Source organism: Staurois parvus, unplaced genomic scaffold (assembly GCF_062004578.1).
Source record: "Staurois parvus isolate SC_StPar_1 unplaced genomic scaffold, SC_StPar_1.0 ptg001134l, whole genome shotgun sequence".
NCBI classification, from domain to species: domain Eukaryota; kingdom Metazoa; phylum Chordata; class Amphibia; order Anura; family Ranidae; genus Staurois; species Staurois parvus.
This window is the reverse complement of record NW_028318930.1, coordinates 1,809,287-1,832,796: the sequence shown is the minus strand read 5'-3', so window position 1 is coordinate 1,832,796 and position 23,510 is coordinate 1,809,287. Positions and strand designations below refer to the sequence as shown.

The 23,510-nt window shown below is 42.2% G+C and overlaps 1 protein-coding gene across 1 annotated transcript in view; it reads left to right on the top strand.

Moving 5' to 3' along the window:
• The window catches only part of PLCXD2 (phosphatidylinositol specific phospholipase C X domain containing 2), a 49,214-nt gene that overhangs the window by 15,756 nt on the left and 9,948 nt on the right, over window positions 1-23,510 (top strand). The window contains exon 2 of the mRNA XM_089659177.1: window positions 13,818-14,275. Within this exon, the coding sequence (XP_089515303.1) occupies window positions 13,818-14,275 (458 nt within the window). The remainder of the gene's footprint in view (window positions 1-13,817; window positions 14,276-23,510) is intronic.

Genomic DNA, 23,510 nt, shown 5'->3' with positions numbered 1-23,510 from the left:
ACAATATTGTATTCTGGTATCTGTATGCAGTTATTACCTGTAATTATGGTATTCAATATAGGAATTCCTTTTTTTTTATACGCAGGCCAAGTTGTCCAGAAAAAGTGACAGTTACAGTGGATGGGGAAAACCAATATACTGAAAGGTTGCTTACAGTGGGTATTAATGTAGTTTTTACCTCCCTAGCGGTCTGATTATGTCCATATTTCTGTGCTCAAAGTGGTACATTTTTTGCATGGAAATATGTATTTTTTTTATTGTAGGCCTGTAATTTTTAGGAATAACTCACTGAAATCTGTCCGAACAAGAGTCTAGTAAACATCCCGGGTATGTTAAAATTTGAAACACTAAATCATAAAGTATAACTTAATAAATAATCCTAAAAAATAATAATATAATAATAATAAATTTAATGAAATAATATAATCAAACCAAAAACACTGAAATTTGAAATATAGCGCCAAGTTCGCACATCACTGAGCAAAGTCGCAAAATCGTTTTCAGTGTCTGATGACGAATTTCCCCACAAATCATTATCACTCAATTCTGCAAGTGGTTCTGATTTACTATCGCTGTTCTCTAGCTGGTATAAAACCGCTTTTGACCTAAAGGGACAAAGCACTAGGGACAAAATGTATGTGAAATGGTTTGATACAGTAATGTTATACTATGTGATTTTAGTGAATGTCATTTTTTGTCATTTTCAAATTTCCCGCCGTTCCGCTCCCGTACCTCCCAACGTCGCAGAGAATGGAACCCAGAAGACAGATGCCGGCATCTGCCGGAGGAGATTACAGGGGACACTGCAGGAGGGACATCGCGGGAGCACAGGACAAGGTAAGAGAAGAACAGATCCCGGAGCAGCGCCGCATGGTAAGCCCAAGTGTAGCTCGGGGTTACCGTTTGTTGTACTAAAACTTTACCCCGAGCTACACTCAGGAATACCGCCAGAGGGGTTACGTTGTATTCCAGGTATGGATATTTTTGCATAGTTACATTGGTCTAGCTTGGATCAAAGTAGGTATGCATGTTCTATAATTGGCCGATCTCTGTGGAAGCTGGTAATCCCTGTTGAAGGCACCTCCACTACAGTGATCACTGTTAGCGTCAGGGGTCTCTGATGAGCGGTTGCCCTGCTGCTTAATAAACACAGGAGATTGCTCGCTCAGCACAGGCGCCATTTAGAAGACAATTAACATTTTCTCATTGAATGCAAAGCGTTCTCTCATTGAACAAGGTGGAGATTGTGATGTTACTGGCTCACCTTTCCAACTTGTCCAATCAGAGAACGCGTTGCATTCATTGAGAAATTGCAAAGTGTTCTCTCAGATTTAAGCTTTGTTTCAAAAGAAAAAAAAACTGTTTAAAACATATTAAAAGTGTTACTAAACCCAGGACCCTGCCTTCACTATATCTGGTCTCCCACAGTACACAGAACATAGAAATGCATTTATTTTAATAAGTATAAACTGCTAAATACCTTTTCTCATCAGCAGTTAGAGCAGTCTTGTGACTTCTATCAGTGTCCAGCTAAGCACTGGTTAAAGCTTGTAGGAGGAGTGTTCTTTCTGCTCTAGGGGGATGCAGAGCCCCTGACCTCTATCTGGACAGCACTGATTGGCCCTGTGCTGATCACATGCATGCTCCCAAGAAAGAAAAAAAAACCCTCTAGCAATACATACCAAACTGAGCATGTGCAGAGTGTCTCCACACTATATGTCTTATCAGGAGATAAGAGGGGGACACTGGAAAGGGGAGGATCAGAGAAGACAGAATCAAACAGCATTTTTACACAATGCAGACGATTAACCCCTTAGGTTCCACAGTGAGTATATCAAATATGCTTTACTGCTTATACAGACTGATTTTACTGTTATGGGTTTAGTAACAATGTAAAACTAAATGTCCATCTGAGACTGAGACTACTCTGTCCACAGGGTGACAATGCTGCTGAACATTTCATTGCAGAAAGTACACCATTGTCACCCTGCTAAGAAAGTGGAAATAGTCCATAGCCAGGTTGGCCCTCCTGCATTGCAATCCAGCAGAAATTGGCTTCCTACCTATTCGTCTCTGCCAAACATACTATAGCTTAAGTTTGGAGGACCTCTTCGGTTGCCTTCCAGGGTGTGAAGACCTGGATGAATGCCATGATGATTAATGAACAGATGTCCAGCATCCTCAAAAATTCACATCCAAAATTCCTTAAAGTTTGGGAACCCTGGATAAATTATTCCTTTCCATCCTTACCTCCCACTAGTTATGGCCTCCTATAACCATGTCCCATGCTGGCCCTGGATCCGTGATTTCTTTTCTTCCCTGACTTTTCCTTTTTCTTTTGTTCCTCTCCATCTTCCTATATTTTTCTTTCTTTCTTTTTTAATCTATGTCTTTCTCTTTTTCTTTTCTCCGTGTTGATACTTCTCAGTAGGGATCTTTGCTTTAGAAAGGACAGCTGAGTGACGTTGATATCATTCATTTTGATTTTCCTGCCGATCCTCTTTATTTATGATTGATATTGCGTTGACTGATTAATGCATACTACTGGTCTGTATCTGCTTTTGTATGCGTTTGCTCAGCTCTGCCCCTGTGTGGACATATCATGAGCCTGTTATATTGTTCAAAAAATTTCTTTCTAATAAATATATTGAAACAGAAAAAAAAAAAAAAGTGGAAATAAAAGGATCTATTGGCAGGTTCACTAGGTATTACAATTATGCTGCCATTAGCATTAACAATGTTGTGTAAATACTAGAGACAGTCTGCATAATTTATGCCATTTTATATTTTGCAAAATACTTTAAAATATTTTTTTATTTGACTTTCTAGTATTAAATTATATGTGAACCCTCACCTTATAAAACTACCCATTCAGTTTAACCAGTTGCTGTCCTCAGGTAGCCTAATGATGGCTGCACAGCGGCCAGCCAGTTCTAGGAGGGCGTCATATGACGTCCTCCCAGAACACTCTCTCCTGCGCGCCACTGGGGGCGTGCACCCATGATCAGTGCCCTGATGATTGGTGGCCAGCAGTGCCACCCACCAGTTCCACCCACAAGTGCCCAACAGTGCCGCCCACAAATGCCCAGCAGTGCCACCCACCTGTGCCACCCACCAGTGCCACCCACCAGTGCCCATCGATGCAGCCCAGCAGTGCCCCCAGTTAGTGCCGCCCAGCAGTGCCACCAGTCAGTGCCCAGCAGTGCCTCCAGTCAGTGCCGCCTATCAGTACCGCCAGTCAGTACCCACTATCAGTGCCAACTCATCAGTGCCGCCTATCAGTGCCACCTATCAGTGCCGCCTATCCGTGCCACCTCATTAGTGCTGCCTATCAGTGCTGCCTATCAGTGCTGCCTATCAGTGCCCATCAGTGCTGCCTATCAGTGCAGCCTCATCAACACACATCAGCGAAGGAGAAAAATTACCTGTTTGCTAAATTTTATAATAGAAACAAAGAAACTTTTTTTTTCAAATTTTTTGCTCTTTTTTGTTTATAGCGCAAAAAATAAAATACCCAGTGGTGAGTAAATACCACCAAAAAAAAGATTTGTGAGAAAAAAATTATAAAAATTTCATCTGAGTACAATGTTGCATGACCGCGCAATTGTCATTCAAAGTGCGACAGCGCTGAAAGCTGAAAATTGGCCTGGTAAGGAAGGGGGTATAAGTGCCCGGTAGGCAAGTGGTTAAAATAGAGGCAAAATATTTGTGAACTATATATATATATATTAAAAAAGGGGCAGAAGGGTCTTAGAGAGCTGGGGTGGAGACTGCAGGGATGGGGTGGAGACTGCAGGGATGGGTATCAACAGGAAGCAGAAAAAGAGCAGTACACTGATCTTCCCAGTGAACAGCTGTGTAGGAGGGTGCATCAGCACAAGTCTTGACCATTGAACGACAGGCAAGCTGTTCTTCCAGCACAGCCAAAGAATGAACATATTGAGATGTATGTGCTTCTATTCCTGGCGTGGTCATTTTGAAATAGGAAAGCAGGGGAACTGGTAGGATCACTGTGTATTTCACACAAAGGAAGAAATGCAAAGAAAACACTTTTCATATAAGTACATGGTACAACACAGGGGCGGAATGACAACTCATGGGGCCCCCGGGCAATAGGGGATCATGGGGCCCCTGTGTCCTTGCCCAAACTCAAAAAAGCCTATGAAAAAGGTACCAGGGGCATCTCATGGGGCCCCCTACTGACCCCGGGCTCTCGGGCAGTACCCGAGTTTCCAGATGGTCAGTCTGCCCTTGGTACAACAGACACATTATGGAAATGAAATGTTGGAGTAACGTATACTGTAAATACAGAGTATTGTAGATCAGTAAGTAGAAGGAGCTCAGCGCAACTACTCGTTATTTCTATTAAAACTGTTAAAACTGGATATCAGCTATAAATTTAGGCATACCATTAGCAAGTCGAAAACTGAATGAAAATTCTTGGTCGTTCATTTTTCGCATCATTAGTGTGCCAGCTGTGACACATGATTTTCTTGTCGCAATCAAAAGTGCCTGATCCAACATGCTAGATTTTGTTTCAAGAAACTAAACAAATGATGGCACAATAGTTTTTTCCTCAACAGAACGTATACTACCTCCTGATCTACTGTTGACCTACTGATTTCATAACAAGGGTGGACTGACAACTCATGGGGCCCCCGGGCAATAGGGGATCATGGGGCCCCTGTGTCCTTGCCCAAACTCAAAAAAGCCTATGATAAAGGTACCAGGGGCATCTCATGGGGCCCCCTACTGACCCCGGGCCCTCAGGCAGTGCCTGAGTTTTCAAATGGTCAGTCCGCCCCTGTTTCATAATCATTTCATTTCGAAGAAACGTCAGATCAAAGCAGCACACATGGGAAGTCAGAATCTTGTTCCATTTTTTGTCACATTGAAATTCAAAAGCTTGCAAACCACAATGTAGATTGTATTACATAATAAGGAACCCACAAAGCAGCTAGAAACATCAAATTTAGGGCAGTAAAACTGGAGCAAAGTATAACCAAATGATTCTTAAACTTGCTTTGTGCTGAGATGATTAAAGAAGCAGAACAGATATCTTTCTTGACTAATCACATTGATCTTTATCCCATAAAATCTAGCCACTCATTTCCTTTTCCTAAATACATGCAATGAAAATATATTTACTCAAATGTTACTATTTGTGTGTTGGAACATCAAGCTTTCATGGCTGGATTAGTTAAAGAGGTTTGTCTAAAAACGATAATCCATTAATTAGAAGATTAACTGTAGATTGTTAGTGACCTGAATCCAAGGACCTTTTCCTAGTGTGCTTGCTTTGCTTCTATGATTTCTTGGTTGCTGTTAATGTTTCTATGATGTGTATCAGATAAGCGTTATTTTGTATTTCAATATTGTCTGATCAGCTGTTATTAGTAAAACTGATTTGATATTTCAAAATTAAATGAGAGTCTTTGAAACAATAGTTAGTTTATTTCTGGAAATAGCTATGTTCACCAGCACCGCTTTCCATCTACCTATATGAATAGGTAATTAAATAAAGTGTATGTAAAGTCAAAACTTTTTTATTTTGGACAGCTTATTTTTAGCTTTTCATTTGAGGGGTGATGGTTGTCCTCGAATTGGACTTTGATTTTTCATGTGAAGTCCCCTTTAGCTCAGTAACTTAGCCTATCCACTGTAAGCAAAAGCAGAAAATCACACTTTGTAGGAAAAAGGGGCAATGGCAAGACACCTGCAGGGATCTCAAAGCTCCTTAGAGGAATATCTATAGTTATCCTACTCCCTACATGCCCCAGCAGCCAGTACTCTTTCTCTGAGTTGTAAGCAGGTCCTCACCATCCTCACATACAGTCCTCACTGCTACATACATAGTTACATATAGTTAGTCTGGCTGAAAAAAGACAAAAGTCCATCCAGTTCAGCCATAAAAAAAAAAAAAAAGTTATAATCCTATACCCACAGTTGATCCAGAGGAAGGCAAAAAAATCCCACCAAAGCATGATCCAATTTGCTCCTGCTGGGAAAAAAATTCCTTCCTTATTCCTCGAGAGGCAATCGGATATTCCCTGGATCAACTTTACCTATAAATGTTAGTATCCAGTTATATTCTGTGTATCTAAGAAATAATCCAGGCCTTTTTAAAGCAATCCACTGAGCTGGCCAGAACCAACTCTTAAGGGAGTCTATTCCACATTTTCACAGCTCTCACTGTGAAGAAACCTTTCCGTGTTTGGAAATTACATTTCTTTTCCTCCAGACATAAAGAGTGCCCCCTTGTCCTCTGTGATGACCACAGGGTGAATAGCTCTACACCGAGTTCACTATGTGAACCACTGATGTATTTATACATGTTGATCATATCCTCCCTTAATCTCCTCTTCTCAAGAGAGAATAACTTTAGTTCCTCTAATCTTTCCTCATAGCTGAGCTCCTCCATGCCTCGTATCAGTTTGGTTGCCCTTCTCTGTACTTTCTCTAGTTCCCCAATGTTCTTTTTGTGAATTGGTGCCCAAAACTGAACTGCATATTCCAGATGAGGTCTTACTAATGATTTGTACAGGGGTAATATGATATCTCTCTCTCTGGAGTCTATACCTCTTTTAATACAAGAGAGGATTTTGCTCGCTTTAGAAACCGCAGCTTGGCATTGCATGCCATTATTAAGCTTGTGATCTACCAGAACCCCCAGATCCTTCTCCACCACTGATTCCCCCAGTTGTACTCCCCCTTGTATGTATGATGCATGCATATTCTTAGACCCCAGGACTGCTGGTCCTGCATTGTAAGTGATGACTTCAGGAAACATGCTATCAGCCGAGGGGCAAAGAGATGCGGCTTGGGGAACTGGTCATATAGTACAGAGGAGACCTGTGGGAGTGAGCAATAAGGTAATTATTAATAAAATAAAAAAGTGCAGCGCTACAAATCATGAAACTTCAATAACATAAAATACTAATTAATAAATAATAGTGAATATTATAAGTGATGATAATATAAAAGTCCAAACAGAGATGCTTCTATATAAGATTTCCTTCCTCCTGTGATCACCGAGTGCTACAACCGAAGAAATGTGCACAATTCCTCCACCAGATGTCTGCTCATCTCCAGCAGTGCATTCTTTATTTTTTGTGCTATAAACAAAAAAATTACCGAGAATTTTGAAAAAAAAAACAATATTTTTTACTTTTTGCTGTAAAACATATCCAGTAAAAAAATTTTTAAAAATCTAATTCCGTCATAAGGCCAAATTTAGGCCAAAATGTATTCTGCTACATGTCTTTGCTAAAAAAAAATCCCAATACGTGTAAATTAATTGTATAGTCCAACTCTTATTCAGCATCTCTGTGTAAAAAAAAAACAATTGTGCAGATGTCTTCTATTAGAAAATTCTTCTTTCTTTCACAAGTGATAAACTCCTCTTCCTCCACTTAATACCCTCAAAAAAATAAATCGCATATAGTGCATTATCCAAAACGCATGATTTCCAATACAAACAACGCACTTACAAAATTAGTGCAAATATCTGTAAATCACTCCACTCCACCATGTGTCCACGTCTAACCTTCTGTTATCCTTATGCAGGCCATAGATGGGGAGAAAACCGGCCGATTTTCCCTTAAAAAAATGAAAAATCGGTCGTTCAATCGGCTGACGTTACCAGGAACGGTAAAAAAATTCGGCCAATTTTCATCCCGTCTACAGCCGGCAAAAAGTGTCTCTGCAGAGAGCTCCGCTATTTCTTTGACAGTTCTTTGACATTTATAGCGGTTGCAACATTGTATCTATTTGTATCCATTTCGGATACAGATGTTTTTATTCGGAAACAAATAGATACATTGTTGCAGCCGCTATAAATGTCAAAGAACTGTCAAAGAAATAGCGGAGCTCTCTGCAGGGAAACTTTTTGCTGGACTGGAATTCTTCTTCTTCATCCTCTTCTTCTTCTTCTTCATCTTCTTCTTCCTCTTCTTCTTCCTCTTCATCCTCTTCTTCTTCTTCATCCTCTTCTTCTTCTTCCTCTTCTTCTTCATCCTCTTCTTCTTCCTCTTCTTCTACTTTTTCATCTTCTTCTTCTTCCTCTTCTTCTTCTTCTTCTTCGACCTCTTCTTCTTTTTCCATTCCTCTTGCAGGTCACTGTTCATGTGCAGATTTTTTATCGGTAAAAAGATTGGACGATTTGCCCATCATTGCCGCGAAAATCGGCCGATTTTTTTAAAACTTTACTGATAAAAAAAATCTGACAAAATACTGAAAAACGACCGACCTATTAACCCACTAACGATCCGAAAATCGGCCGAGTTTATTTTCGGCCAAAAAATCGGCCGATTTTCGACCCATCTATGGCCTACATTACTCTTACCTTACTCTTACCCTCTTAAAACCATATATTTGTGACTTTCAGGGGAGAAAGTATAATTTGGCATTTATATTTATCACTTATTGTATTAATATTTAGTAATATACTGACATACTTATTTACGTGTAAATGAAATGGTTTACATTAAAGTTATAGCGTCTACAAATGGCGGTATATATACTGGAATTGTTTTTTTTATACTAGTAACGGCAGTGATCAGTGACTTATTGAGGGACTGCGCTGGGCATTCAGACACTGGGTGGAAACTGACTAACTGCCACTGACATCTCAATGACTCTAATACAGTGATCAGTGCTAATAAAAAGCACTGACACTGTACTAATGACATTGGGCAGGAAGGGGTTAACATCTGGGGTGATCAAAGGGTTAACAGTGTGCTGTTTTACATGATGTGCTGTGTGTTTTACTAGGGAGACATGTTGCTCTGTATTTCTCTGCTGTGCTGTGTGCAGAGAAATACACAGCAGCATGTCCTTGCTGACAGGAAAAAGACCTGTGTTGTTTACGCATAGGTCTCTCCCCTGTCAGCTTTCCCTGACAATCACCGAGTGTCGGCTGGGAATCTCCGGCTAGGACCCAGCGATTGACATCCCTAGCCGCCAGTGGCGGCATGGGTAGGGCAGCGCTCATGCGCGCCCCCTAGTTGGAATAGCAATTACCTGTAGCAGTAGTTTTACTATAGAGTGGCAGGAAAGCAGTTAAATGAGTTCAGCTTAAAGTATCACTAAGCCCACATCATAAAAATACTTTCAATAAATGCTCTATTACATGCTGTTGATTCTCACTCATTCACAATGGGATTCGTTTCTCTATTCTCCAAAACCCTGGTTGATTCTGCTGTTCACTATTTCCCCCTTCTGTCCATGTCCCCAATTCAGTTGGGGATTTTGCAGAGCAGTGTTGGCAGCTACTGCACATGCTTAGGTTTCAGTGCATTGAGCAGTTCCTCCTTATCACATCTGAGCAGCCCATGTGACTATAATTACAGGGTCTTTTTTTGTTTTATTAATACAAAGAACTGAGCTGTAAATAAATATCTTTGCTACGCCTTGTTTGATTGTTTTGACCATACAACAGATAAAACCAGAGACAAAATAATTGTTTCGGTGATAAAAATACTAATTATGTGTCTGCAATCACACAAGAAGAAAGAAAAAGAAAATCATCTATGTATAAATGCTTATCCTCCACATGTTATAACTGAGGCAGGAAAAAATTAAATGTAGCTCCACTTGTTCTACCCTTTATTTTCCATTCAATACTGGTAATAGGTTGATGTGACAGAGGAGAAAGTCCAGATACAGCATGTTGCAGGTGTCAGCTGCTGAGATTCATATTCGCTTCTCTCTCTCCCTCCCTGATTGTGTTATATAGAGCAGGTCTGGGTGTCAAATAGTTTAAAGCAGTATTAAACCCAACAGCAAATATTTATTAAATTGCAGCTTACCAATCGTTAGATGTGATAGCCGTATTCGTTTTCCTTTTTTTTTAGTTGTTCCCTCTGGTGATCGGGCCAGTAACACACCTTCTGGATTAGGGTGCCCCCACACTGGTTGAAGAAGCAACCGAGACACCTTTGGACAGCAGTGTCGGCAATCTGGGGGGAAGGGGAGTGTTAGATACATTAACACTTTGTTTGAGCTTTAGATACACTAACAAATTGAAGCCAAACTCCAGCTAAAATGTGATAAGCAGCTACAGAAATGGTTTTGTTCCTTTTAAGATAAAGATTTCACATAAATAAAATCTGATCATTGTGAGCATCCCTGCCAGTGGTAAATGGTTTGTCTCAACCATCTAACTTGCTCATCTGCAGGACATCTTGTTCTGTTGAAAAACAACATATTACTGGCAGGATCACCAGGTGAAAATAAAAGAGAGAAAGCCTAAAAAAGAAAACTAATACAGCCACCACACAATGATTAGTAAGCTGCAAAATAATAAATATTTGTTTTCAGGTTTAATACCACTTTAAAGGATAAGTTCACCTTTTAGTAAAAAATAATAAATGCACATTTTTCTTGCAGGTTAAAAAATGTGCATTTATTATTTTTGTCTGCAGGAGCCTGGGAAGCATTGCACCAGCGATCAGTAGACTGCTGGTGCCATGCAGATCTCTTGCAGATCTGTCAGAATGTCTGCTTGCTCCTAAAGGGATCTACCAGCAAGCAGATATACTGGCAGGAAGTCTGGTGTCCTTTTACGACACAGAGAATAGCTGTGATTCAGAGGATCGCAGCTATTCTCTGGTCATTCACAGTTTATAACACCCAGGAGATCATGTCAGCCCTTCACTGGAGATCTGTGTTCTCCCTCCAGATTCTCCAGCCCAGAGCTGGAGAATCGGAGGGACCACAAACTAAGCAGAGATAATTTACCTCTGCTTAGTAAACTGATCTTTTACTGTAATCTCGCGAGATTATAGTAAAATGAGCTGTTTTCCAGCGTTTGTAGACCGTTCTCCCTTCGTTTGGAGAACTGATCTACATATGCTTCATAAACGGCATTCACAGGAAAACTGTGTTCTCCGAGAATGCTGGAGAACTGAGCAGCGATCTATCACTGCTGGTTCATAAACAGACACCTCTTGCTGTGGAGTGCCATGGTAGTTCATTGAGGACTACAAGCTGACCGCCGCTAAGGCTTCTGGGACTTGTAGTCTCTCAATAGTGTTACTCATAATCATGGAAGAGTGTCCTCTTACATTGGTGGTTGGTGGAGAAGGCACACCTTAGATTGGCATATGTAGGGAGGATAGTACCTCTTGTCCAAGTTCCTCTCTTTTAGTGAAACTTGAATAATTATAATAATAATAGCAACAGATCACATTAAGGGACCACATTGGAAGGCATACAACCCTCCTAGAGTATCGCACACGCCTAATGGCATTATGACAATCCAGATATGTGTCTTGCAACAACTTAAAATATATGAAGTTATGGATAGAAGCTTCAAATGGAGAATACATAGCCATCCTCTATTTTATATATATATATATATATATATATATATATATGACTCAGTAAGGATCGTAGCTATCCCTACACAGGCAGTCAGTGGGAGTAGGGCTTTTTTTCTCAAAGATTAGGTGCAGGTACTCCCCACATCTGAGTCAACCCTTGTTTCCAACGCTTACCCACCTTGGAGAACCATCCCTTGATTCCATCCCCTACCCACCTCCCAGTACTTCCCCTTTTAGAGAATACAGATCAAGTATCATTTTGTGATGACAAGTAATTTTTATGAAATTTGTTAATAACAAGAAATGCAGTCAAATAGCTACAACAGACCCCTTCACAACAAAATTACCCCCATGTAACAATAGATCCATCCCAGAAACAACAGACCCCTGCTAGCAACAATAGATCTCTATGCAGCCAGCAACAATTGACTCCTTCCTCAAAAGTAGATCCCTTCCAACAACAACTGACTCTCCCAGCAACAAAAGATCCAGTTCCAGTAACAATAGACTCCCTGCAACAATAGGTCCCCCAGTAGCCAGCAGCAATAGACTCTACAGCACACCCCAGCACCCCTTGCATTACATACATTCAGTACTAGAGGTGCCGGAACTGCGTTTTCCCATGTTCCTGCTGAAAAAAAAAAGCCCTGAGTGGGAGAATGACCAACTTACATTAGTGATAATTGAGAGAGGGACCTCATTACACTGGTGGTCTTACAGATAGCTAAAAAGTAGGGACCATTGTTGTCAATGGTTACTTATCTGGGAGGCAGAAATTGTTCATTGCTCAAGGAACCTCTAGCAACCTAGCTAAGAAAGGCTGCTGTACAGGGCACGGAGGCAATACTATTATGATCATAAGGACTCACAACAAATATCCATTAGATCAGAGTTATCTTTTATATATAAAACATTTTTTATGATATTCCTGTTAAAGTGGTCTGTGTGTCCTTTTTGGAGTTGAAGATAGAAAAGTGTGCAAGAAATTGTCTTGTCGTTCTTAGCAACCAGATTTTTTCTATCAGTTTCAGGCATTTTTATATAATATTGTTTATACTAATATTGCATTGTGACACATTTTTATCTGTTTGAATTAAGACCAATTTCTGGGCATATCTGACTGCGGGCAGTTTTTTTTTTTTAATTACCTTGTGTAGTGTTTTATATACGCACCTAAATTCACCATACTAGCCTCTCACCAGTGCCATTTCTGGTTGGCGGTGACAGGTAATCTAGCACATCAGTTGTGTCAAAGCTGGCCATTTTTCAACAGTCTCCTCACATTACCTGCATGCGTTTGTCTCAATCCCAAAAGGAGTCCAGCTCTGGAAAGCCAATAGAAAGTGTCCACTTAACCTCCCTGGCGGTATGATTATTTCATTTTTTGGTGCTGAAAGCGGTACCATTTTTTTGCATGGAAATTTGGCGTTTTATATTGTAGGCCTGTAATTCTTAGGAATAACTCACTGAAATCTGTCTGAACAAGAGTCTAGTAAACATCCCGGGTAGGATAAAACTTGAAACACGAAATCATAAATTATAATTTAATAAATAATCATAAAACATAATAATATAATAATATATTTAATTTAATAATATAATCAAACCAAAAACACTGAAATTTGAAATAGAACGCCAAGTTCTCACATCACTGAGCAAAGTCGCAGAATCATTTTCAGTGTCTGATGACGAATTTCCCCACAAATCATTATCACTCAATTCTGCAAGTAGTTCTAATTTACTATCGCTGTTCTCTAGGTGGTCTAAAACCGCTTTTGACCTAAAGGGACGCTTTTTGGACGCCATGGACATTTCTCAGTTTCCAGGTAGAAAGAACAGTAAAAATGCAGGCAGGGCACAGGACAAAGCACTCGGGACAAAATGTTTGTGAAATGGTTTGATACAGTAATGTTTTACTATGTGATTTTTGTGAATGTCACTTTTTGTCATTTTCAAATTTCCCACTGTTCCGTCCCCCGTACGTCCCGACGCTCGCAGGGGACAGAACCCAGATGACAGATGCCGGCATCCGCCGGATTACATTGCCGGGGACACTGCAGGAGGGACATCGCGGGAGTGCAGGACAAGGTAAGTGATCGAGGGATCCCGGAGCAGCGCCGCATGGTAAGCCTGAGTGTAGCTCGGGGTTACCACTTGTGGTACTGAAACTTTACCCCGAGCTACACTCGGGAATACCGCCAGGGAGGCTACTACAGGCACCCAAAAAGGACTCCACCACCTGTAAACAGAAGGAGATAGAAGGCTCAGTCTTCGATGTGACAATTTAGGTGAGTAAAAGTTTTATTTGCCAGCGATCAGGAAAAGGGGACCCAAGAATTCAGCTTTAGCAACTTTATTTTTTTACTTTCATTCACAGAAAAATTGAGATCCTCTCATTTAGATAGTTACCGTGTTATCTTGATATCTTACGCCTAACAGCTTGAATTCATGATTATTCTGATTATTGCACTAAGATATTGTTTCATATTTTAGGATCGCATGATTCGTTCAGTTTTTGGGTTGATGAGAAATCTCCAGTTGGTCCAGATCAGGCAGCGTCAATCAAGCGCTTAGCAAAACTCTCTCTGGTCAAAAAGCTGATGAAGAAATGGTCTGTTACACAGAATTTGACTTTTAAAGAACAACTAGAATCTGGGATTCGCTATTTTGATCTACGTGTGTCTTCTAAGCCAGAGGAGGGAAGAGAGATCTACTTTATACATGGCTTATATGGAATACGAGTATGGGATGGACTAACGGAAATAAACACTTTTCTGAACAATCACAGCAAAGAGATTATATTGCTGGACTTCAATCACTTCTATGCCATGGAACATGAGCACCATTTGTATCTTGTCAATATGCTGCAAGAGGTGTTTGGAAGTAAACTCTGTACAGCTGAATGCGTTGAAAATATAACATTGCAGTACCTCTGGGAAAAAAATTACCAGGTATTTCATCATTTTACTAAATTACATAGTTACATAGTTAGTCTGGCTGAAAAAAGACAAAATCCATCCAGTTCAACCATTAAAAAAAAAAGTTATAATTCTTTATCCACATTTCATCCAGAGGAAGGCAAAAAATCCCAGCAAAACATGACCCAATTTGCTCCTGCTGGGAAAAAAAATTCCTTCCTGATCCCCCGAGAGGCACTCGGATATTCCCGGGATCAACTTTACCTATAAATGTTAGTATCCAGTTATATTCTGTGTATCTAAGAAACAATCCAGGCCTTTTTTAAAGCAATCCACTGAGCTGGCCAGAACAAACTCTTGAGGGAGTCTAATCCAAATTTTCACAGCTCTTACTGAAGAAACCTTTCCGTGTTTGGAGATTACATATCTTTTCCTCCAGACGTAAAGAGTGCCCCCCTTGTCCTCTGTGATGACCTCAGGGTGAATAGCTCTACACCGAGTTCAGTATATGAACCACTGATGTATTTATACATGTTGATCATATCCCCCCTTATTCTCCTCTTCTCAAGAGAGAATAAATTTAGTTCCTCTAATCTTTCCTCATAGCTGAGCTCCTCCATGCCTCTTATCAGTTTGGTTGCCCTTCTCTGTACTTTCTCCAGTTCCCCAATGTTCTTTTTGTGAATTGGTGCCGAAAACTGAACTGCATATTCCAGATGAGGTCTTACTAATGATTTGTACAGGGGTAATATGATATCTCTCTCTCTGGAGTCTATACCTCTTTTAATACAAGAGAGGATTTTGCTCACTTTAGAAGCTGCAGCTTGGCATTGCATGCCATTATTAAGCTTGTGATCTACCAGAACCCCCAGATCCTTCTTCACCATTGATTCCCCCAGTTGTACCCCCCCTAGTATGTATGATGAATGCATATTCTTAGCCCCCTAGTGCATAGATTTACATTTATCAACATTAAACCTCATTTGTCACATAGTTGCCCAATTAACCACTTGCCTACCAGGCACTTATACCCCTTCCTTACCAGGCCAATTTTCAGCTTTCAGCGCTGCCGCATTTTGATTGACAATTGCGCGGTCATGCAACATTGTACCCATATGAAATTTTGATCATTTTTTTCTCACAAATAGAGCTTTCTTTTGGTGGTATTTAATCGCCACTGGGCGCTTTACTTTTTGCGCTATAAATAAAAAAATGGCAAAAAATTTGAAAAAAAAAATTTTTTTTCTTTGTTTCTATTATAAAATTTTTCAAACAGGTATTTTTTCTCCTTCACTGATGTGCGTTGATGAGGCAGCACTGATGGGCACTGATAGGCAGCACTGATGGGCACTGATAGGCAGCACTAAAGGGCACTGATAGGCAGTACTAATGAGGTGGCACGGATAGGCGGCACTGATAGACAGCACTAATGAGGTGTCACGGATAGGCGGCACTAATATGCAGCACTGATAGGCGGCACTGATAGGTGACACTGATGATGGGTACTGATAGACGGCACTGACTGGCATCACTGCTGGGCACTGACTGGCGGCAATGACTGGCACAACCCCTGGGCACTGACTGGTGGCACTGACTGGCAGCACTGCTGGGCTGCACTGGTGGGTGGCACTGGTGGGCAGCACTGGTGGGTGGACACAGGTGGGTGGGCACAGGTGGGTGGCACTGGTGGGCACAGGTGGGTGGGCACAGGTGGGTGGCACTTCTGGGCACAGGTAGGTGGCACTTCTGGTCACAGGTGTGTGACACTGCAGAGTGGCACAGGTGGGTGCACTGCTGGGCACAGGTGGGTGATCTGCTGGGCACAGGTGGGCGGAGCTAGTGGACGCACTGCTGGGCACATGTGGGCGGAACTTGCGGGTGGCACTGCTGGGCACCGATCATCAGGGCACTGATCATCAGTGTCCTGATGATCGGTGCCGATCCCCGCTGTGACAACTGCCGGTTCTCGGCAGTACTTTCCTCACGATCTGACAGCGTGAGGAAAGTGCAGCCGAGAACCGGCACTTGCATTTCCCTGTGATCAGCGTGTCATTGGACACCGCTGATCACGTGGTAAAAGGCCGCTGGGATCGGCCTTTTACCACATCACGTGATCAGCTGTGTCCGTAGGACACAGCGATCACGGAGATCGCCGGGTGCGCAGGAGAGCGCATTCTGGGGGGGCATCATATGACGTCCACCCAGAACTGGCCGGCCGCAGTGAAGCCGTCATTCGGCTATCTGCGGTCGGCAACTAGTTAAACAGTGCATTGAGGTGTGCTTTGTTGATTAATGGTAAGGGTGAGAGCACTCACAAAAGATGAAGCCTCTTCTAGGACCTCTGCAGTCTGCAACTTCAGCTCGTAGGTGCCCAGGGTCCTTTTATCCCACATGCAGTTCAGAGATGTTCTGGAACCACACACCACTTCCCAAGGTATAAAATCAACTTTATTGTTCAACTCAAACGCAGCCCACCTAGGATCCTCCCTCTAACATGTTTCGCCTCCTACTAATAATAGCATTCTGATTTCTGATGAAAAGATAAGAGATATATTTTAATTATTAGTATTTAAATATGGAAAAGTGTTTTGAAAAAGGTAAAGAAATATAACATTTTTGAAACATTCTAAATATCCTGCATAATATTCAGTTTGCAATGTAAAAAGATTGGTTTTTTTTTCTGTTTTAAACATTTTTAGTAAATACGGCAATTTTACCTTCGTGGGAGATATATGGGTATAATCAGGGGTGTATTTACCACAAGGAAAACAAGGCACTTCCCTAGGGGGGCAGCACCTCCCCCCAGAATAAGGGATGAAAGAAGGGACATGCGTACTATGGGAACCAGGTGGGATCCACGAGAGGCTGTGGGCTGCTTGATGGTGTATGTAGAGCCTGACTCCCGTTCCCAGGGATGTCTGGAGCTTTAAAGATGAGTATCTTTCTCTCCATCACGGAGGGCAGGGGGGTAGTAGAAGGCTCCTCCGAGTGGGGTGCAGGGGTGTTGTTGGTCGTTGGTCAGTGTCAGGATCTCTCCACAGGAGGGGGAGGGGGTGTTGATCGGTGTCCGTTGGGGCAGACAATTTTTGTATTGCCTAGGGCAGCACAAAACTTAAATACGCCACTGAGTATAATGGAATGTCTGGTAATGATTGGAATACAACGTGTAGTTTTAATTATATCAATGAGAGGTTAAAGTATCAGTTCAGCTTATTCTTAAGTTTAAATCTGCTCCCATCTCCCTTCTCAGGGGCGGACTGACCATTCGAGCACTCGGGCACTGCCCAAGGGCCCAGGGTCAGTAGGGGGCCCCATGAGATGCCCCTGGTACCTTTCATTGGCCCCATGAGTTGTCAGTCCGCCCCTGCCCTTCTAAACCCTTCTCCATCTACCTTGTCAAAGGAAGATGTGTATACTTACCCATTCTATTATAGCTGTCAGCGGTGGCTTCAGTATAGAGGTGGGATAGCCGAAAGTGGATGCCCCATAGTAAGCCCATGGGTGACATCAGCGCCCAGGCTTGGCAATCCCTTCTCTTCACTGAATCCAGCCGCTGAAGAGCTCATGTGACCGAAATGGATCACTCTTAGAATATGTAAGTATACACATCTTCCTTTCACAGGGTAGATAAACAGGGTTTAGAAGGGGGGTGGAAGCAGGTTTAAGCTTAGATAGGAATAGGATGGACTTCCACATTAATATACCTTTAAGTACTAAATTATAATTAACATTGAGAATGTGGTATGTGGACTCGTTTACACTTGACTGTGAGCAATCCACAGTGAATTGGTCTTCAGAGGGTGCTTAACAGGCGGTGAGAAGTTGCTATGTCGCCTTCTCACCATCTGTTTTAACCCTGGAAAAAACGCATGACTTTTGCAGTTTTGGCGCAGTTCCATTCAAGTGAATGGGTAGTGTTCAGTGGACCATACTGCATGCTGAGTGCAACCGGGGGATCATTTTCATGTGTAAGTGTTCAGTGTCTTTGTAATGCATCTCAACCCTGTGTTTTTACCATGCCCCAACCGCAAGTGTAAAGGCCTTGATCTTCCTCCCTCCCTGCCATCCTCTTGTTCTATGATTAAGCCTCAGTAAGATGCAAAACATGTTAGGGGGGGTTCCTGGGTAGACTTTCTGTGCTTGAGCTGACCAATAAAATTGATTGTACCTTTAGGAAGTGGTGTACAGCTCCTAAACTTTATTGAAAGGTGAGGTTGAATAGATACTTTTGGATCTGTGTAAGACACTTTACTGAAAGTTTTTTTGAATTATGAAATAATTGTTGAATGATAATACTGCATATTAGATATCTGTTTTCCCTTTGTATGGTGTAAATGGTATGTAGCTGGGATGTGACATTTTTGTTGTCATGTCAGCTGCACCCAGTAGACCTTGTTAATGGATTCTGCAGAGCTGCTGTTGGAGATGAAAAAGAGAGAGATCGGTCAACCTGCCGCTATGCGCATTCCAGGACAGATAGCTTTGTCGCTGACTTGATGAGCAGCACCAGGCTGAGTGGCCAAAGAACTGTCTATATACCACAGATAGGATTTCCACACCTCCAGAAAGTATACTTTTAACACTATTTCAAAAAGGGTAAAATGTATGGAAAAGGCAAATGTAAAACAAAGTAAGAGCAGAAACAATTATTCATTTAAATGTAATTTGTCAACGCGTAGCTTACTTGCAAAGTAACAAGTGGTGACAGGGTCTCTTTAGGCATTATTCAACTTTTCATTAATGTTAACAGAAAACCTCTCCAAATAACATAAATAAACACAGTATTGGGATTTAAACGCAGCAAGTCCAAAAGCTCAGCCTGCCTACCCCTTACCAGGTTTCAGTTCCCAAAGGTAGTTTGTTGAGCATAAAACTAGGTTTACTTCAAGTGGTGTGGACCAGGGGCAGACTGACAACTCATGGGGCCCCCGGGCAATAGGGGATCATGGGGCTCCTATGTCCTTGCCCACACTCAAAAAGGTCTATAAAAAAGGTACCAGGGGCATTTCATGGGGCCCCCTACTGACCCCGGGCCCTTGGGCAGAGCCCGAGTGCTCGAATGGTCAGTCCGCCCCTGGTGTGGACTAATTTTGCATTTTCCAGAAAGAGTCATGTAGTATGTTCTGTAGGGGTCTTTTATATGGGTTGCAGGCTCCACTGCTCTCTATAAAGTGATCTGCGGTGAATCAATGCAAAGAGTGTGGTAGTACAGCCAGGTTGTTATTAGGTGATCCTGCTGCCTCTTTTTTTTTTTCCTTTTGGGGGGCTGTTTTTTTAAATCCCAGGGGGGATTTGTATTGAATTGCTATGCCATAATCGCAAACCAAACATTTGGCTCACAGTATCAATGTGCTTAATGAGTGTTTTGACGGGCAGTGCCACCTTTCAAACTCTGCAAGCCAAGTTAAAATTGCTGCAGCCAGGGCATGTGTGCAGCCTAGTCTGCTGCAGTTGTAGGTGGGCAATTAAACTGCCTAGTTTTTACCACCCCCTTGTTTTCCATGTGAAAGGAACCTTAGTATTTTACCTACTAAGGTAATTAGGAAGTATCCAATTACCCACTCCAAGGCTAGCAATGCACATGTAAACAGCATGCATGGAGGAAACTCCCCTTCTGGCTATTGTATTCAGACAGCACCAACATCAGCAGCTGCCTGACCATACAAACAGTGACTGCATCTTATAGGATGCAGTTACTGTTCCACCCAGCTCATTTGATTTTTTTTTTAATTTTTACGTTTTAGCTGATTCAGCTGGAATCTACTAAAATTCAAGTCATGAATGGCTGGCTTAAGGAAGCTGTAACAGAAGAGGACCCTGAAATGCTCAGACAGAAAGATGTGTCCTGAATTTGGTCCAGCACGTAGGGGTTGCCAATGGTTGTGAATAGGATAGATCGGTCTGCCTAGGGTTGCAATTTGCATAGGGCAGCATTTCTGTATCTCTGCAGACCCGTTTGGGCACAGAGGTGTATGGGCTATTTAAATATGTAGAGATAATGTAGAAAAGCACATAGGCAGTAACACACAGGTAATCCAATCAACTAGGGGATATATGATTACCCATCAATCCAGTTAGCCACTGCAGTACACATTCCCTGAGCTCTCTGCATATCAGGTAAGACCCATCCTACAGTGAGGAACAGAAGTATTTGAACACCCTGCAATTTTGCAAGTTCTCCCACTTAGAAATCATGGAAGGGTCTGAAATTCACATTGTAGGTGCATTCCCACTCTGAGAGACAGAATTTAAAAAACAAAATTCAGGAAATCACATTGTATGATTTGTAAAGAATTTATTTGTCTTGCACTGCTGAACATAAGTATTTGAACACCTGAGAAAATCAGTTAATATTTGGTACAAAGCCTTTGTTTGCAATTACAGAGGTCAAATGTTTCCTGTAGTTCTTGACCAGGTTTGCACACACTGCAACAGGGATTTTGGCCCACTCCTCCACACACATCTCCTCTAGATCTGTCAGGTTTCGGGGCTGTCGCTGAGCAACACGGAGTTTCAGCTCCCTCCCAAGATGGTCTATTGGATTTAGGTCTGGAGACTGGCTAGGCCACTCCAGAACCTTGATATGCTTCTTATGGAGCCACTCCTTGGTTATCCTGGCTGTGTGCTTCGGGTCGTTGTCATGTTGGAAGACCCAGCCACAACCCATCTTCAATGCTCTGACTGAGGGAAGGAAGTTTTTGCTCAAAATCTCACAAAAAATGGCCCCATTCATCCTCTCCTTAATACAGTGCAGTTGTCCTGTCCCCTTCACAGAAAAGCACCCCCAAAGCATGATGTTGCCACCCCCATGCTTCACAGTAGGGATGGTGTTCTTGGGATGCAACTCATCCTTTTTCCTCCAAACACGACGAGTGAAGTTTAGACCAAAAAGTTCTACTTTGGTCTCATCTGACCACATGACTCCCATGCCTCCTCTGGATCATCCAGATGGCCATTGGCAAACTTCAGACGGGCCTGGACATGTGATGACTTGAGCAGGGGAACCTTCCATGCAATGCATGATTTGAAACCATGACGGCACAGTGTTCTACCGACCTTTGAAACTGTGGTCCCAGCTCTCTTCATGTCATTGACCAGCTCCTCCCTTGTAGTTCTGGGCTGATTCCTCACCTTTCTTATCATCAGTGATACCCCACGAGGTAAGATCTTGCATGGAGCCCCAGTCCGAGGGAGACTGATGGTCGTCTTTAGCCTCTTCCATTTTCTAACAATTGCTCCAACAGTTGATCTATTTTCACCAAGCTGCTTGGCAATTGCCCCGTAGCCCTTTCCAGCCTTGTGGAGGTCCACAATTTTGTCTCTGGTGTCTTTTGACAGCTCTTTGGTCTTGCCCATGGTAGTAGTTGGCGTCTGACTGACTGTGGGGTGGACAGGTGTCTTTAAAGAGCTCAGACAGGTGCTACTAAGTTAGATTAATGAGTGGAGTAGAGGTGGACTTTTTAAAGGCACAGTAACAGGTCTTTGAGAGCCAGAATTCTTGCTGTTTCTCAGGTGTTCAAATACTTATGTTCAGCAGTGCAAGACAAATAAATTCTTTAAAAATCATACAATGTGATTTCCTGAATCTTTTTTTTAAGTTCTGTCTCTCAGAGTGAGAATGCACCTACAATGTGAATTTCAGACCCCTCCATGATTTCTAAGTGGGAGAACTTGCAAAATCACAGGGTGTTCAAATACTTCTGTTCCTCACTGTTTATTAAGTTTGCTCACTGGTCAGGTAAAAGAGCTCTTGTAGATTATTTCATTAGTTCAGCTTCAAGAACTGTGATTTTATATTTGTATGCATGTTGCTTGGGATACCATAGTTACCTATGACAACTTCATGGCTGATACAGTGGTCTAAAGAAAAGTCTCCTTTTCTTTACCTGACTCTTAGGGAAAAAATATATACATAAATATATATATATATTATACACTATATTGCCAAACATATTGGGACACCCCTCCAAATCATTGGATTCAGGTGTTCCAATCACCTCCATGGCCACAGGTGTATAAAATCAAGTGCCTAGGCATGCAGACTGCTTCTTCAAACATTTGTGAAGGAATGGGTTGCTCTCAGGAGCTCGGTGAATTCAAGCGTGGTACCGTGATAGGTTGTCACCTGTGCAAGTCCATCCATGAAATGTCCTTGCTACTAAATATTCCACAGTAAACTGTTAGTGGTACTATAACAAAGTGGAAGCAACTGGGAAAAACAGCAACTCAGCCACGAAGTGGTAGGCCACGTAAAATGACTGGGGTCAGTGCATGCTGAAGTGCACAGTGTGCAGGAGTCACCAACTGTCTGCAGAGTCAATAGCTAAAGTCCTCCAAACTTCATGTGGCCCTCAGATTAGCACAACAGCAGTACTTAAAGAGCTTCATGAAATGGGTTTCCATGGCTGGGCAGCTGCATCCAAGCCTTACATCACCAAGTGCAATGCAAAGTGTCGAATGCAGTGGCGTAATGCATGCCACCACTCTAGAGCAGTGGAGACGTGTTCTCTGGAGTGATAATGTTTTTCTGTCTGGCAATATGATGGACATGTATGGGTTTGGTGGTTGCTAGGAGAACGGTACTTGCCTGACTGCAATGTGCTAAGTGTAAAGTTTGGTGGAGGGGGGATTATTGTGTGAGGTTGTTTTTCAGGGGTTGGGCTTGGCCTCTTAGTTCCAGTGAAAGGAACTCTTAAAGCATCAGTATACCAAGACATTTTGGACAATTTCATGCTCCCAACTTTGTGGGAACAGTTTGGGGATGGCCCTTTCCTGTTCCAACATGGCTGCGCACCAGTGCACAAAGCAAGGTCCATAAAGACATGGGTGAGCGAGTTTGGGATGAAGGAACTTGACTGTCCTTACCTCAACACGATAGAACACCTTTGGGATGAATGTGAGCCAGCAATTCTCATCCGACATCAGTGCCTGACCTCACAGATGCTGTTCTGAAAGAATGGTCAGACATTCCCATAGACACACTCCTAAACCTTGTGGATAGCCTTCCTAGAAAACTTGAAGCTGTTATAGCTGCAAAGGGTGGGCCAACTCAACACTGAACCCTATGGACTAAGACTGCGATGCCATTAAAGTTCATGTGTGTATAAAGGCAGGCATCCCAATACTTTTGGCAATATAGTGCATGTAATGCTAGGAGTCAACTATTGCAGTAGTGTGTACCATTTTTGTGAGCAGGTGCCCTGCAGTACAGAGGTGATATGTGATAACAAATCTGTGTCTGTCTGTGACCAGGTTAGTTTAGGTTGAA